The sequence below is a fragment of the Cherax quadricarinatus genome, chromosome 2 (genome assembly GCF_038502225.1).
Source record: "Cherax quadricarinatus isolate ZL_2023a chromosome 2, ASM3850222v1, whole genome shotgun sequence".
In the NCBI taxonomy this organism is placed as follows: domain Eukaryota; kingdom Metazoa; phylum Arthropoda; class Malacostraca; order Decapoda; family Parastacidae; genus Cherax; species Cherax quadricarinatus.
This window is the reverse complement of record NC_091293.1, coordinates 77592437-77605584: the sequence shown is the minus strand read 5'-3', so window position 1 is coordinate 77605584 and position 13148 is coordinate 77592437. Positions and strand designations below refer to the sequence as shown.

Here is a 13148-nt window from a genome sequence, read left to right as displayed (position 1 = left end):
CTAAGTATAACTACGTGTGTTTTGGTTTCTGTGTGATCCAAGAAGGATTTCACCATATTCCTTAAGCCCAGTCCCCTCTACCTTAATGTACACCAAGGAAATACATGTAATACAGAGTATGGTGTAAGTTTCTTATGCAATAAAATATCAGCATTCAAGATCTGAAAATAATCAATAGATATTCATTAGCTATCACATGGAAACTAATATAGTAGGGCCTTAATACAGCCTCTCCTCGCTTAACGACTGAGTTCCATTCCTAAGACCACGTTGGTTAACAAATTTGTCACTAAGTGAGGAGCATACTATAATAGTAGTGAGTTTGTGTCAACTACCTCTAATATTGTTTTGATGCCACATTTGCACCATTTATAGCATTTCTGGTATATTTTTAAATGTTAATACATGTTTATAGGTAGTAGGTTGGTAGACAGCATCCACCCAGGGAGGTACTACCGTCCTGCCAAGTGAGAGTAAAATGAAAGCCTGTAATTGTTTTACATGATGGTAGGATTGCTGGTGTCTTTTGCCTGTCTCATAAATATGCAAGATTACAGGTACGTCTTGCTACTTCTACTTACACTTAGGTCACACTAAACATACATGTACACGTTTATTTATATACACACTCATCTGAGTTTTCTTTGATTTTATCTTAGTTCTTGTTCCTATTACTTTTCCTTTTATATCCATGGGGAAGTGGAATTAGAATCTTTCCTCCGTAAGCCATGCGTGTTGTAAAAGTCGACTAAAATGCCGGGAACAATGGGCTAGTAACCCCTTTTTCTGTAATAATTAGTAAAAAGAATGAGAAGAAAATTCTCAATGGGAAGCCTGAATGTGCATGGATGTTGTGGGAATGAAAAGAAAGAGATGATGATGGGTGTTATGACTGAGAAGAAGCTGGATGTCCTGGCTTTAAGTGAAACAAAGCTGAAGGGAGTGGGTGAGTTTCAGTGGAGAGGAATAAATGGGATTAGGTCAGGGATTTCTAATAGTTAGAGCTAAAGAAGGAGTAGCAATAATGTTGAAGGATAAGCTATGGCAGGAAAAGAGGGACCATAAATGTATTAATTCAAGGATTATGTTGAGTAAAATAAAGGTTGGATGTGAGAAGTGGGTTATAGTAAGCGTATATGCACCTGGGGAACAGAGAAGTATAGAGGAGAGAGAGAGATTTTGGGAAATGTTGAGTGAATGCGTGGGGAGTTTTGAACCAAGTGTGAGAGTACTTGTGGTTGGGGATTTTAATGCTAAAGTGGGTAAAAATGTTGTGGAGGGAGTAGTAGGTAAATTTGGGGTGCCAGGGGTAAATGAAAATGGGGAGCCTTTAATTGAGCTATGTGTAGAAAGAGGTTTGGTAATAAGTAATACATATTTTATGAAAAAGAGGATAAATAAATATACAAGGTATGATGTAGCACGTAATGAAAGTAGTTTGTTCGATTACGTATTGGTGGGTAGGCTCCAGGATGTAAATGTTTATAGAGGGGCAACTGATTCAAAGTTCAAAGTTTATTCTCTATAAAGATTACAATGTTGAATTTACAGAATTTGGTTGTTGTGTGGTTTACATGTAGTTAAATAATGATTACAGAGTGTACCACTAGAACGCCTGGCGTGGCTAGGCACTTTGGGCAGACTTAGTTTAATTATTTTAAAATATTACAAATTATGAGGTAAGTTGGTATTATGGCTAAGTGACTAAATACTAGTTTGTGAGTTTAGCAATGTGAATGCTTTTGTTTTGGCACAGTACATAGTTTCAGTATTGGAGTATCATAGGATTCATTATTTTAAGATTGAGATTAATATTTCTGTTTATGGTCAAATGGGTGAGTGAGTGTAAGTGTGAACCACCAGGTGGTATTCGTGTAGTTAGTTGATGGGGTTTATCAGGGAGATAAGATGTTTTCTAATGGTAGTTTTGAAGGTGATGAATGTGTCTGCAGTTCTAGAGTTCTCAGGTAGGCTGTTCCAGATTTTGGGGCCTTTGACATATTGAATTTTTGTAAAGGTTTAGCCGGACATGGGGAATGTCGTAGAGATGTTTGTGTCTGGTGTTATGCCTGTGGGTTCTGTCACAACTATCAAGAAAGCGTTTTAGGTCAAGGTTGATATTGGAGTTTAAGGTCCTGTGGATGTAGATTGCACAGTAGTAAGTGTGGATGTACTGAACAGGGAGTAAGTTTAGATCTATGAAGAGTGGGGGGGGGGGTGTTGCCAGGGATGGGATTTAGTGATTATTCTTACTGCAGCTTTTTGTTGGGTTATTATTGGCTTTAGGTGTGTTGCTGCAGTTGATCCCCAAGCACAAATAGCATAGGTGAGGTATGGATAAATAAGTGAGTGGTATAGTGTGAGAAGGGCATTTTGCGGCACGTAGTATCGTATCTTGGAGAGGATCCCAACTGTTTTGGATACTTTTTTGGTTATGTGTTGGATATGGGTGCTGAAATTCAGGTTGTTGTAAGGTATAGGCCTAGGAATTTGCCCTCGTTATGTCTGGTAATTAGAGTGTTGTCGATCTTAATGTTAATTTGTGCATCTCCTGCTCTGCTACCAAACATAATATAGTAGGTTTTGTCAGTGTTAAGCGTAAGTTTATTGGCTGTCATCCAAGTCGATATTTTGATCAGCTCCTCATTAACAGTGGTGTTGAGGGTGGCAAGATTATATCGGATATATCGGATCATTATTTAGTTGTAGCTACAGTTAGAGTAAGAGGTAGATGGGATAAGAGGAAAATGGCAACAGCAAGTAAGAGGGAGGTGAAAGTGTATAAACTAAGGGAGGAAGAAGTTCTGGTGAAATATAAGCAACTATTGGCAGAAAGGTGGGCTGGTGCGGGTATGAGTAGTGGGGGGTTGAAGACGGTTAGAATAATTTTGAAAATGCAGTATTAGAATGTGGAGCAGAAGTTTGTGGTTATAGGAGGGTGGGTGCAGGAGGAAAGTGTTATGAGAACAGAGTACATGGAGAGTAAAAGAAAGGTGAAGAGAGTGCAAAAGGAGAGTGGATGATAGTGGGAGAGGCACTGTCAAGAAATTTTAATGAAAATAAAAAATTTTGGAGTGAGTTAAACAAGTTAAGAAAGCCTAGGGAACAAATGGATTTGTCAGTTAAAAACAGAGTAAGGGAGTTAGTAGATGGGGAGATAGAGGTTTTGGGTAGATGGCCAGAATATTTTGAACTTTTAAATGTCGACGAAGAAAGGGAGGCGGTAATTTCATGCACTGGCCAGGGAGGTATACCATCTCTTAGGAGTGAAGAAGAGCAGGATGTGAGTGTGGGGGAGGTGCGTGAGGTATTACGTAGAATGAAAGGGGGTAAAGCAGCTGGAACTGACAGGATCATGACAGAAATGTTAAAAGCAGGGGGGGATATAGTGAAAAGATAGAGAATCTTTTCCCGATCATAAAGACACCAAAAGTGTGAATTTTGATGGAAAACTCACAGAATTATGCTCTCGCGAAGTTAGCGGTCTCGACGATATTTACGCATTGACGATTTTGCCCACTTTGAGCCCTATTTTTGCCCAATTCCAATGTACTAGTCGACAAAAATCATAACTATTTCGCTAGAACTCCATTTTTTCTATCGAATGCTTACAAGAAACCACCCATTTACCAATATCAGCTATCCAATAAAATGGTCAGAATTTAGCAATTTTGCCAATTTCACACAAATTTCAAAAGATGCCAATTTCCGAATAGGGTCCAGAATAAACAAGAAAGACATTCCTGGCGCTAAAATAACAAGTTCTCTGTTCGTTAGTCACATCCCAAGGCCCCTCTTATATTTCTTTGGCTTTCCAGGTTGAATTTTTATTATTACAAAAAATAGAAGATTTACTGTTATGCAGACTGCTGCATTGGTGTAGAAATGGTATAAATAATATCAGCGTACTTGTGAAAGAATATTAGACTCGCCAGTTGACATGTGTTGGACGCTTCGCATGATTTGTTTACTTTTGAACTTTGATAAAAATCGAACATTTCTGCTACTTTGCGCTTAATTTCAAGGTACTTTTCATTGTAAAACCAGTCAAAATCATATCAATTTTTGTAACATGTCTTCCATTCTACAAAATGAGACCAAGAAAAGTAGAATACAACAATAAATACCATACGAAAATACAGTGCAAAGTCACTGTTTTATTCCAAAAACACGGTCAAAGTTTTTTTTTTCTCTTTACGCAATGTGTGCTGCAGGATTTTTTTTACACTCCGCACACTGACCACATAGACCCATTCTTTCATATGTAGGCCTGCCAGCTTTTTCTCACCAGATTTGAGGGCGCTAGAATTTAGGCATACTAGTACGTCGAAAACCCTGGGTCGTAAGCCGTACTAGTATGGCCGAAACCCTCAAAGGGTTAATAAATGTATGAAAGAGGGGAAGGTACCTAGGGATTGGTAGAGCGTGTATAGTCCCTTTATATAAAGGGAAAGGGGACAAGAGAGATTGTAAAAATTATAGAGGAATAAGTTTAACTTACTGAGTATACCAGGAAAAATGTACAGTAGGGTTATTATTGAAAGAATTAGAGGTAAGACAGAATGTAGAATTGTGGATGAGCAAGGAGGTTTAAGAGTGGGTAGGGGATGTGTAGATCAAGTGTTTACATTGAAGCATATATGTGAGCAGTATTTAGATAAAGGTAGGGAAGTTTTTATTGCATTTATGGATTTAGAAAAGGCATATGATAGAGTGGATAGGGAAGCAATGTGGCAGATGTTGCAAGTATATGGAATAGGTGGTAAGTTACTAAATGCTGTAAAGAGTTTTTATGAGGATAGTGAGGCTCAGGTTAGGGTGTGTAGAAGAGAGGGAGACTACTTCCCGGTAAAAGTAGGTCTTAGACAGGGATGTGTAATGTCACCATGGTTGTTTAATATATTTATAGATGGGGTTGTAAAGGAAGTAAATGCTAGGGTGTTCGGGAGAGGGGTGGGATTAAATTATGGGGAATTAAATACAAAATGGGAAGTGACAGTTACTTTTTGCTGATGATACTGTGCTTATGGGAGATTCTAAAGGAAAATTGCCATGGTTAGTGGACGAATTTGGGAGTGTGTTTAAAGGTAGAAAGTTGAAAGTGAACATAGAAAAGAGTAAGGTGATGAAAGTATCAAATCATTTAGATAAAAAAAAAATTGCATATCAAATTGGGGAGGAGGAGTATGGAAGAAGTGAAGGTTTTTAGATATTTGGGAGTTGACGTGCCAGCGGATGGATTTATGAAGGATGAGGTTAATCATAGAATTGATGGAGAAAAGGTGAGTGGTGCATTGAGGCATATGTGGAGGCAAAAAATGTTATCTATGGAGGCAAAGAAGGGAATGTATGAAAGTATTGTAGTACCAACACTCTTATATGGGTGTGAAGCTTGGGTTGTAAATACTGCAGTGAGGAGGCGGTTGGAGGCAGTGGAGATGTCCTGTCTAAGGGTAATGTGTGGTGTAAATATTATGCAGAGAAATTCAGAGTGTGGAAATTAGGTGTGGAGTAAATAAAAGTATTAGTCAGAAGGCTGAAGAGGGTTGTTGAGGTGGTTTGGTCATTTAGAGAGAATGGATCAGAGTAGAATGACATGGAGAGTGTATAAATCTGTAGGGGAAGGAAGGTGGGGTAGGGGTCGTCCTTGATTAGGTTGGAGGGAGGGGGTAAAGGAGGTTTTGTGTGCAAGGGGTTTGGACTTCCAGCAAGCATGTGTGACAAATAACCTGCACATAGAAGAGAGGAGCTTACGACGATGTTTCGGTCCGACTTGGACCATTTACAAAGTCACACTAACCAGAAGTGGAGCAGGACGGCTATATATAGGCAGGAAGAGGTAGTGGTGGTAGTAGTGGGGAACTAAGGAGGAGGAGCCAGTCAAATATAAAGAAAGGGGAGCACTGCAAGGGAGCCAAGTGCCCATAGAGGGAGAGCAAGTGCACAGAGGTGGGGGGAAGAGGAAGTGATGAAATAAATAATGAAGGAACAGAAACTAAACTACAGAATAAACTTCAACATCTCATCTCAGCTAGCCCTTGGTCTAAATTCTCCCTCACTGACTGTGTTACTAACTTGTCTTCTGTCTCACTCTCTCAGTATGAGCTGAACTTCTTGGTTTTGGCCTTTCCTTTGCCACTTCGCCTACTCCTTGCGCTGGTATTTCCCTGATTAGCTCTTTTGATTCCTTTCGTCAATCTCGCTCCTGTAATCTTCCTGACTTGTCCACTTTTCTTGGCGCTCTCCTTCCTGCTCTTGTTAGTCTGTTTTCTAAGAATCACCACTTTCCACGCCATTACCAACTTGCCCTTTCTTCTCTTAAATCTAACACTAACATTGTCATACTATCTTCTGACAAAGGTAATTCGGTAGTTATCCTTGATCGCGAGGATTACCTCCGTAAAGCTGATGTCTTGCTCTCTGACTTGCGTACCTACACTCCTCTCGTTTCCAACCCTCTTGATCGCATCAAGAGAACTTTCAACAAGAAACTAAGGACTCTCCCCGACCTCTGTCCTCCTGACTTTGACCTTGTTCAACGGTTTCGTGTCATCTGTCCCTCTCTTCCCTATTTCTATGGCCTTCCCAAAACTCATGAACCTGATATTCCTCTTCGTCCTATCATATCCTCTAGAGGTTCTGTCTCTTATTCTCTTGCTTCTTGGTTGGCCAAAACCCTCTCTCCCTTTCTTGGTACTTTTTCTCCTGCCCACCTCCGTCACTCTCAAGACTTCATTAAACGGGTTTGCTCTCTCCCAACCTGTAAGATGCTTAGTCTTGACGTTGAGTCCCTCTTCACCAATGTCCCTCTTGATGATGTCCTTGATTTCCTTAGAGAGAAGGCCCTTGAAGGGTTTCTACATCTCCCTATACCTATTGAAGTCTTTCTTGATCTTATCCGCCTCTGTGTGGACTCTAACTCCTTTTCCCTCCAAGGGAAATGTTATTCTCAAACCTTCGGTGTTGCTATGGGCTCTCCTCTCTCTCCTGTCCTTGCTAATCTTTACATGGAATACTTCGAGACTGTTCTTCCTACCATCGATGTGCAACCTTCTCTCTGGCTCCGCTATGTGGATGACATCTTTGCTCTGTGGCCTCATGACTCCAATTTCTTCCAACCTTTTCTTGAAGCTCTTAATAATCTTGCCCCTTCCATTAAGTTTAAAGCTGAATGGGAATCTAATTCCTTGCTTCCTTTCCTTGATGTCCATGTCCACCGCTCAGATACAGGTTTTTCCTTTTCCGTTTACCGAAAACCTATGCACAGTGGCACGTACATTCACTACTTTTGCTATCATGCTTCCCCTGTCAAGAAAAGTGTTCTTATCTCCCTCTTTCTCTGTGCCCTCTGCATCTGTGATCCTCAGTTCCTTCCAGCAGAAATTTTCACTCTTCATAATTCGTTTTCCCGTCTTGGCTACCCTTCCCATTTCATACACTCTGCCTTCTCACGAGCTAAACGTAATTTCTTCTCCCAAACTCCCTACTCCTGGGAACTCTTCTGTCCTCTGCCTTCCCTACATTTCCGGTCTTTCTAATCTCAACAATTCTCTCCGTCCCTTAGACATCAAGCTTACTTTCCGCCAGACTAACACTCTTCACACTAATCTCGTTCATACCTCTCCTCCCTCTACAGATGTTCCTGGTGTCTAATCTATTTCTTGCTCCTCCTGTCCTCTTCAATACTTTGGAGAAACTGGCCGATCTCTTTCTGACAGACTTAGGGAGCACAAAAATAGTGTTAGGCTTGCCGACACTAACAATGCTCTTTTCTGTCACGTCAGAGATCACAGCCATCCTATAGACTGGTCTTCTGCTAAAACTGTCTTCCCTACTTCCAACTTTAACAGTCGCCGTCTAGTTGAATCCTCTCTAATACACAACTTTCCTTGCATGAATCTTAGTCCTGGCTTCATCTCTGTAGATGCCTTCCTCTCCCACTACATTGCAAAATGCTCCAAACTTCAGGACACCCGTGACTTAACCTGATTCCTCATTTTTCTTCTTCTCCCTCTTCCCCTTTCTTCTTTCCTTTTTTTGTCTTTCTTCTGTCGCGTGTTTCTGTTCCTTCATTATTTATTTCATCACTTCCCCTTCCCCCCACCTCTGTGCACTTGCTCTCCCTCTGTGGGCACTTAGCTCCCTTGCAGTGCTCCCCTTTCTTTATATTTGACTGGCTCCTCCTCCTTAGTTCCCTCCTCCTCCTCCTCCTCCTCCTGCTGCTACTGCTGCCGCCGCCGCCGCCTACATAGCCGTCCTGCTCCACTTTTGGTTAGTGTGACTTTGTAAATGGTCCAAGTCGGACCAAAACGTCGTTGTAAGCTCCTCTCTTCTATGTGCGGGTTATTTGTGTATCGTTCCAGTCACGGTATTGTGCCTTTTTTTGTTATTTAAGCATGTGTGAGCATGTTAGATAGGAGTGAATGGAGACGAATGGTATTTGGGAACTGACGAGGTGTTGGGATGTGAGCAGGGTAATGTTTAGTGAAGGGATTCAGGGAAACCGGTTATTTTATATAACCGGACTTGAGTTCTGGAAATGGGAAGTACAATGCCTGCACTCTTAAGGAGGGGTTTGGGATATTGGCAGTTTGGAGGGATATGTTGTGTATCTTTATATGTGTATGCTTCTAGACTGTTGTATTCTGAGCACCTCTGCAAAAACAGTGATAATGTGCGAGTGTGGTGAAAGTGTTGAATGATGATGAAAGTATTTTCTTTTTGGGGCTTTTCTTTCTTTTTTGGGTCACCCTGCCTCGGTGGGAGACGGCCGACTTGTTCAAAAAAAAAAAAAAAAAAAAAAAAAAAAATAAAAAAAACTCTCGATACCATAGGATGTATTGTCAAGCTTGTTGATCTGGAAATGTTTGGTGATGGTTGATGTGGTTTTACTAGTTGGATGTATCGAGGTTTATATAGTAATAGAATACAGTACCTGTAGCCAAAGAAAAGTTACATAAACCTGCTCTATCTTAAATTCTGATTGCTTGTTGAAACAGGAATGTTGTCAGTAGTGAAACAAACTACCAAGTTGTCATTGAAGTTAACACCTTATGTAGTTTGAAAAATAGGTTGATCAAATATGCAAGTGAGAAGGATTATTCTTCCTGCCTAGCATGGGTCAGTAGGTTTGCTGTAGTGCTTTCCTGCATTTATGTTCTTATTTAGGAAAGCAATGGTTTAGCAGTAGTTGCATATGACTGGCTGAGAGTAGGTGTGTAGAGTATGGGCCAGTAGGCCTGCATTGCTGTGTAGGAAAGCAGAGCTAGATTTGTCAAGGTCCTAGTCTGTCAAAAATCTGCATATTTACTTGTATCATGGAGCACCTCAGAAATATTTTCAGCCAATTTGTCAAGGGAAATTTCCCATGTACTTATTTTTCAAAGCTTTATGGCATGATCTCACACTCCCATGCTGTCAGGACTGGGATCAGTATTTCAATTGTTTTATTACAAGCACAAAGTGGAATAAGTGAGATACTACTATGTATATATAGTCTAAATTGTTAGCTGATTTAATTTCAAATACTGTGTACTGAAGTAGATCCTGTGTGTGTGTTGGTTGTCATCCATCTATGCATTGCCTTGTTCATTATTTTCTTTTTCATTTATGGCATTAGGATTATTTCTTGAAAGTACATTGCCGCTGCACAGTGTTTTGTTCTATATGTTTACATTTTCTTTAAACTCTTCTTTAGATCAGCAAACAACAGTTGGTGTGCGAGTTGGAAGGAACACAATCAAAACTAGAGACTGAAAAGCAGCTACTGGAGGAGCAGATCTTAAGAGACAGAAAAAATAATAAGTCTCTCGACTTGTCTCTTCCATCAACAGGATTTCCAAACTCTCAGTTATTGAAAGAGGTGAGAGCAGTTTTTTTTAATGTAAAACTGCATTTAGAGAACTAATAGCATAATTTGGAAATGTATTGTTCAGTATATTTGCCTGGAGTTTACCTGGAGAGAGTTCCGGGGGTCAACGCCCCCGCGGCCCGGTCTGAGACCAGGCCTCCTGGTGGATCAGAGCCTGATCAACCAGGCTGTTGCTGCTGGCTGCACGCAAACCAACACACGAGCCACAGCCCGGCTGATCCGGAACTGACTTTAGGTGCTTGTCCAGTGCCAGCTTGAAGACTGCCAGGGGTCTGTTGGTAATCCCCCTTATGTGTGCTGGGAGGCAGTTGAACAGTCTCGGGCCCCTGACACTTATTGTATGGTCTCTTAACGTGCTAGTGACACCCCTGCTTTTCATTGGGGGGATGGTGCATCGTCTGCCAAGTCTTTTGCTTTCGTAGTGGGTGATTTTCGTGTGCAAGTTCGGTACTAGTCCCTCTAGGATTTTCCAGGTGTATATAATCATGTATCTCTCCCTCCTGCGTTCCAGGGAATACAGGTTTAGGAACCTCAAGCGCTCCCAATAATTGAGGTGTTTTATCTCCGTTATGCGCGCCGTGAAAGTTCTCTGTACATTTTCTAGGTCGGCAATTTCACCTGCCTTGAAAGGTGCTGTTAGTGTGCAGCAATATTCCAGCCTAGATAGAACAAGTGACCTGAAGAGTGTCATCATGGGCTTGGCCTCCCTAGTTTTGAAGGTTCTCATTATCCATCCTGTCATTTTTCTAGCAGATGTGATTGATACAATGTTATGGTCCTTGAAGGTGAGATCCTCCGACATGATCACTCCCAGGTCTTTGACGTTGGTGTTTCGCTCTATTTTGTGGCCAGAATTTGTTTTGTACTCTGATGAAGATTTAATTTCCTCATGTTTACCATATCTGAGTAATTGAAATTTCTCATCGTTGAACTTCATATTGTTTTCTGCAGCCCACTGAAAGATTTGGTTGATGTCTGCCTGGAGCTTTGCAGTGTCTGCAATGGAAGACACTGTCATGCAGATTCGGGTGTCATCTGCAAAGGAAGACACGGTGCTGTGGCTGACATCCTTGTCTATGTCGGATATAAGGATGAGGAACAAGATGGGAGCGAGTACTGTGCCTTGTGGAACAGAGCTTTTCACCGTAGCTGCCTCGGACTTTACTCTGTTGACGACTACTCTCTGTGTTCTGTTAGTGAGGAAATTATAGATCCATCGACCGACTTTTCCTGTTATTCCTTTAGCACGCATTTTGTGCGCTATTACGCCATGGTCACACTTGTCGAAGGCTTTTGCAAAGTCTGTATATATTACATCTGCATTCTTTTTGTCTTCTAGTGCATTTAGGACCTTGTCGTAGTGGTCCAATAGTTGAGACAGACAGGAGCGACCTGTTCTAAACCCATGTTGCCCTGGGTTGTGTAACTGATGGGTTTCTAGATGCGTGGTGATCTTGCTTCTTAGGACCCTTTCAAAGATTTTTATGATATGGGATGTTAGTGCTATTGGTCTGTAGTTCTTTGCTATTGCTTTACTGCCCCCTTTGTGGAGTGGGGCTATGTCTGTTGTTTTTAGTAACTGAGGGACGACCCCCGTGTCCATGCTCCCTCTCCATAGGATGGAAAAGGCTCGTGATAGGGGCTTCTTGCAGTTCTTGATGAACACAGAGTTCCATGAGTCTGGCCCTGGGGCAGAGTGCATGGGCATGTCATTTATCGCCTGTTCGAAGTCATTTGGAGTCAGGATAACATCGGATAGGCTTGTGTTAATCAAATTTTGTGGCTCTCTCATAAAAAATTCATTTTGATCTTCGACTCTCAGTCTGGTTAGCGGCTTGCTAAAAACTGAGTCATATTGGGACTTGAGTAGCTCACTCATTTCCTTGTTGTCATCTGTGTAGGACCCATCTTGTTTAAGTAGGGGCCCAATACTGGACGTTGTTCTCGATTTTGATTTGGCATAGGAGAAGAAATACTTTGGGTTTCTTTCGATTTCATTTATGGCTTTTAGTTCTTCCCGCGATTCCTGACTCCTAAAGGATTCTTTTAGCTTAAGTTCGATGCTTGCTATTTCTCTGACCAGTGTCTCCCTACGCATTTCAGATATATTGACCTCTTTTAGCCGCTCTGTTATTCTTTTCCGTCGCCTGTAAAGGGAGCGCCTGTCTCTTTCTGTTTTACATCTACTCCTCCTTTTTCTTAGAGGAATAAGCCTTGTGCATACATCGAGTGCTACCGAGTTAATCTGTTCTAGGCATAAGTTGGGGTCTGTGTTGCTTAGTATATCTTCCCAGCTTATATCGGTTAGGACTTGGTTTACTTGGTCCCACTTTGTTTTTGTTATTGAAGTTGAATTTGGTGAATGCTCCCTCGTGACTAATCTCATTATGGCGGTCTGGGGCTCCGCGCATACATGACTGAACCTCAATTATGTTGTGATCTGAGTATATTGTTTTTGATATGGTGATATTTCTTATCAGATCATCATTGTTAGTGAAGATGAGGTCTAGTGTATTCTCCAGTCTAGTAGGCTCTATTATTTGCTGGTTTAAATTGAATTTTGTGCAGAGATTTAAAAGCTCGCGTGAGTGTGAGTTTTCATCAGAGCTGCCTCCTGGTATTATTACTGCAACAATATTATTTGCTATATTCCTCCATTTTAGGTGCCTTAAGTTGAAATCCCCCAGGAGCAAGATGTTGGGTGCAGGAGCTGGAAGGTTTTCCAGACAGTGGTCAATTTTTAACAGCTGTTCCTGGAATTGCTGGGATGTTGCATCCGGAGGCTTGTAGACTATCACACCTTTACTGCTAAAACTTCCACTACATCATTTGAGGCATTTAGCAGTTCTGTGCAAACAAGTGACTCTGCAATGTACAGGCCAACCCCCCCTTTTTGCCTGTTCACTCTGTCACATCTGTATAGGTTGTAACCTGGGATCCATATTTCGTTGTCCAAGTGATCCTTTATGTGGGTCTCAGTGAAAGCCGCGAACATTGCCTTTGCCTCTGCAAGCAGTCCACGGATGAAAGGTATTTTGTTGTTGCTGGCTTTAGACCCTGTATATTTGCAAAGAAGAATGTTATCGGACTGGTGGTATTGTTGGTACTGGGGGGGGATTTTTTTTCCGGCATTAGTATCTGTATCTGTTGGTTTGGAGTGGAGGCCATCGACAGTCTTCGATGACACTGACTTTTTTGGGTTATCCTGGGTGGCAAATCCTCTGGGGTTAATTGTTTCTTGGTATTCTCAATAAGCCACACCAACAACGGTGCTGCA

General features: G+C 41.4%; 1 protein-coding gene across 4 annotated transcripts in view; it reads left to right on the top strand.

The window, feature by feature from the left end:
* Positions 1–13148, top strand: part of LOC128684368 (kinesin-like protein KIF14) — a 269582-nt gene that overhangs the window by 179653 nt on the left and 76781 nt on the right. For all 4 annotated transcript variants that reach the window (XM_070089073.1, XM_070089083.1, XM_070089065.1 and 1 more), the window contains one exon: positions 9698–9862. In XM_070089073.1, coding sequence (XP_069945174.1) covers positions 9698–9862 — 165 coding nt within the window. The remainder of the gene's footprint in view (positions 1–9697; positions 9863–13148) is intronic.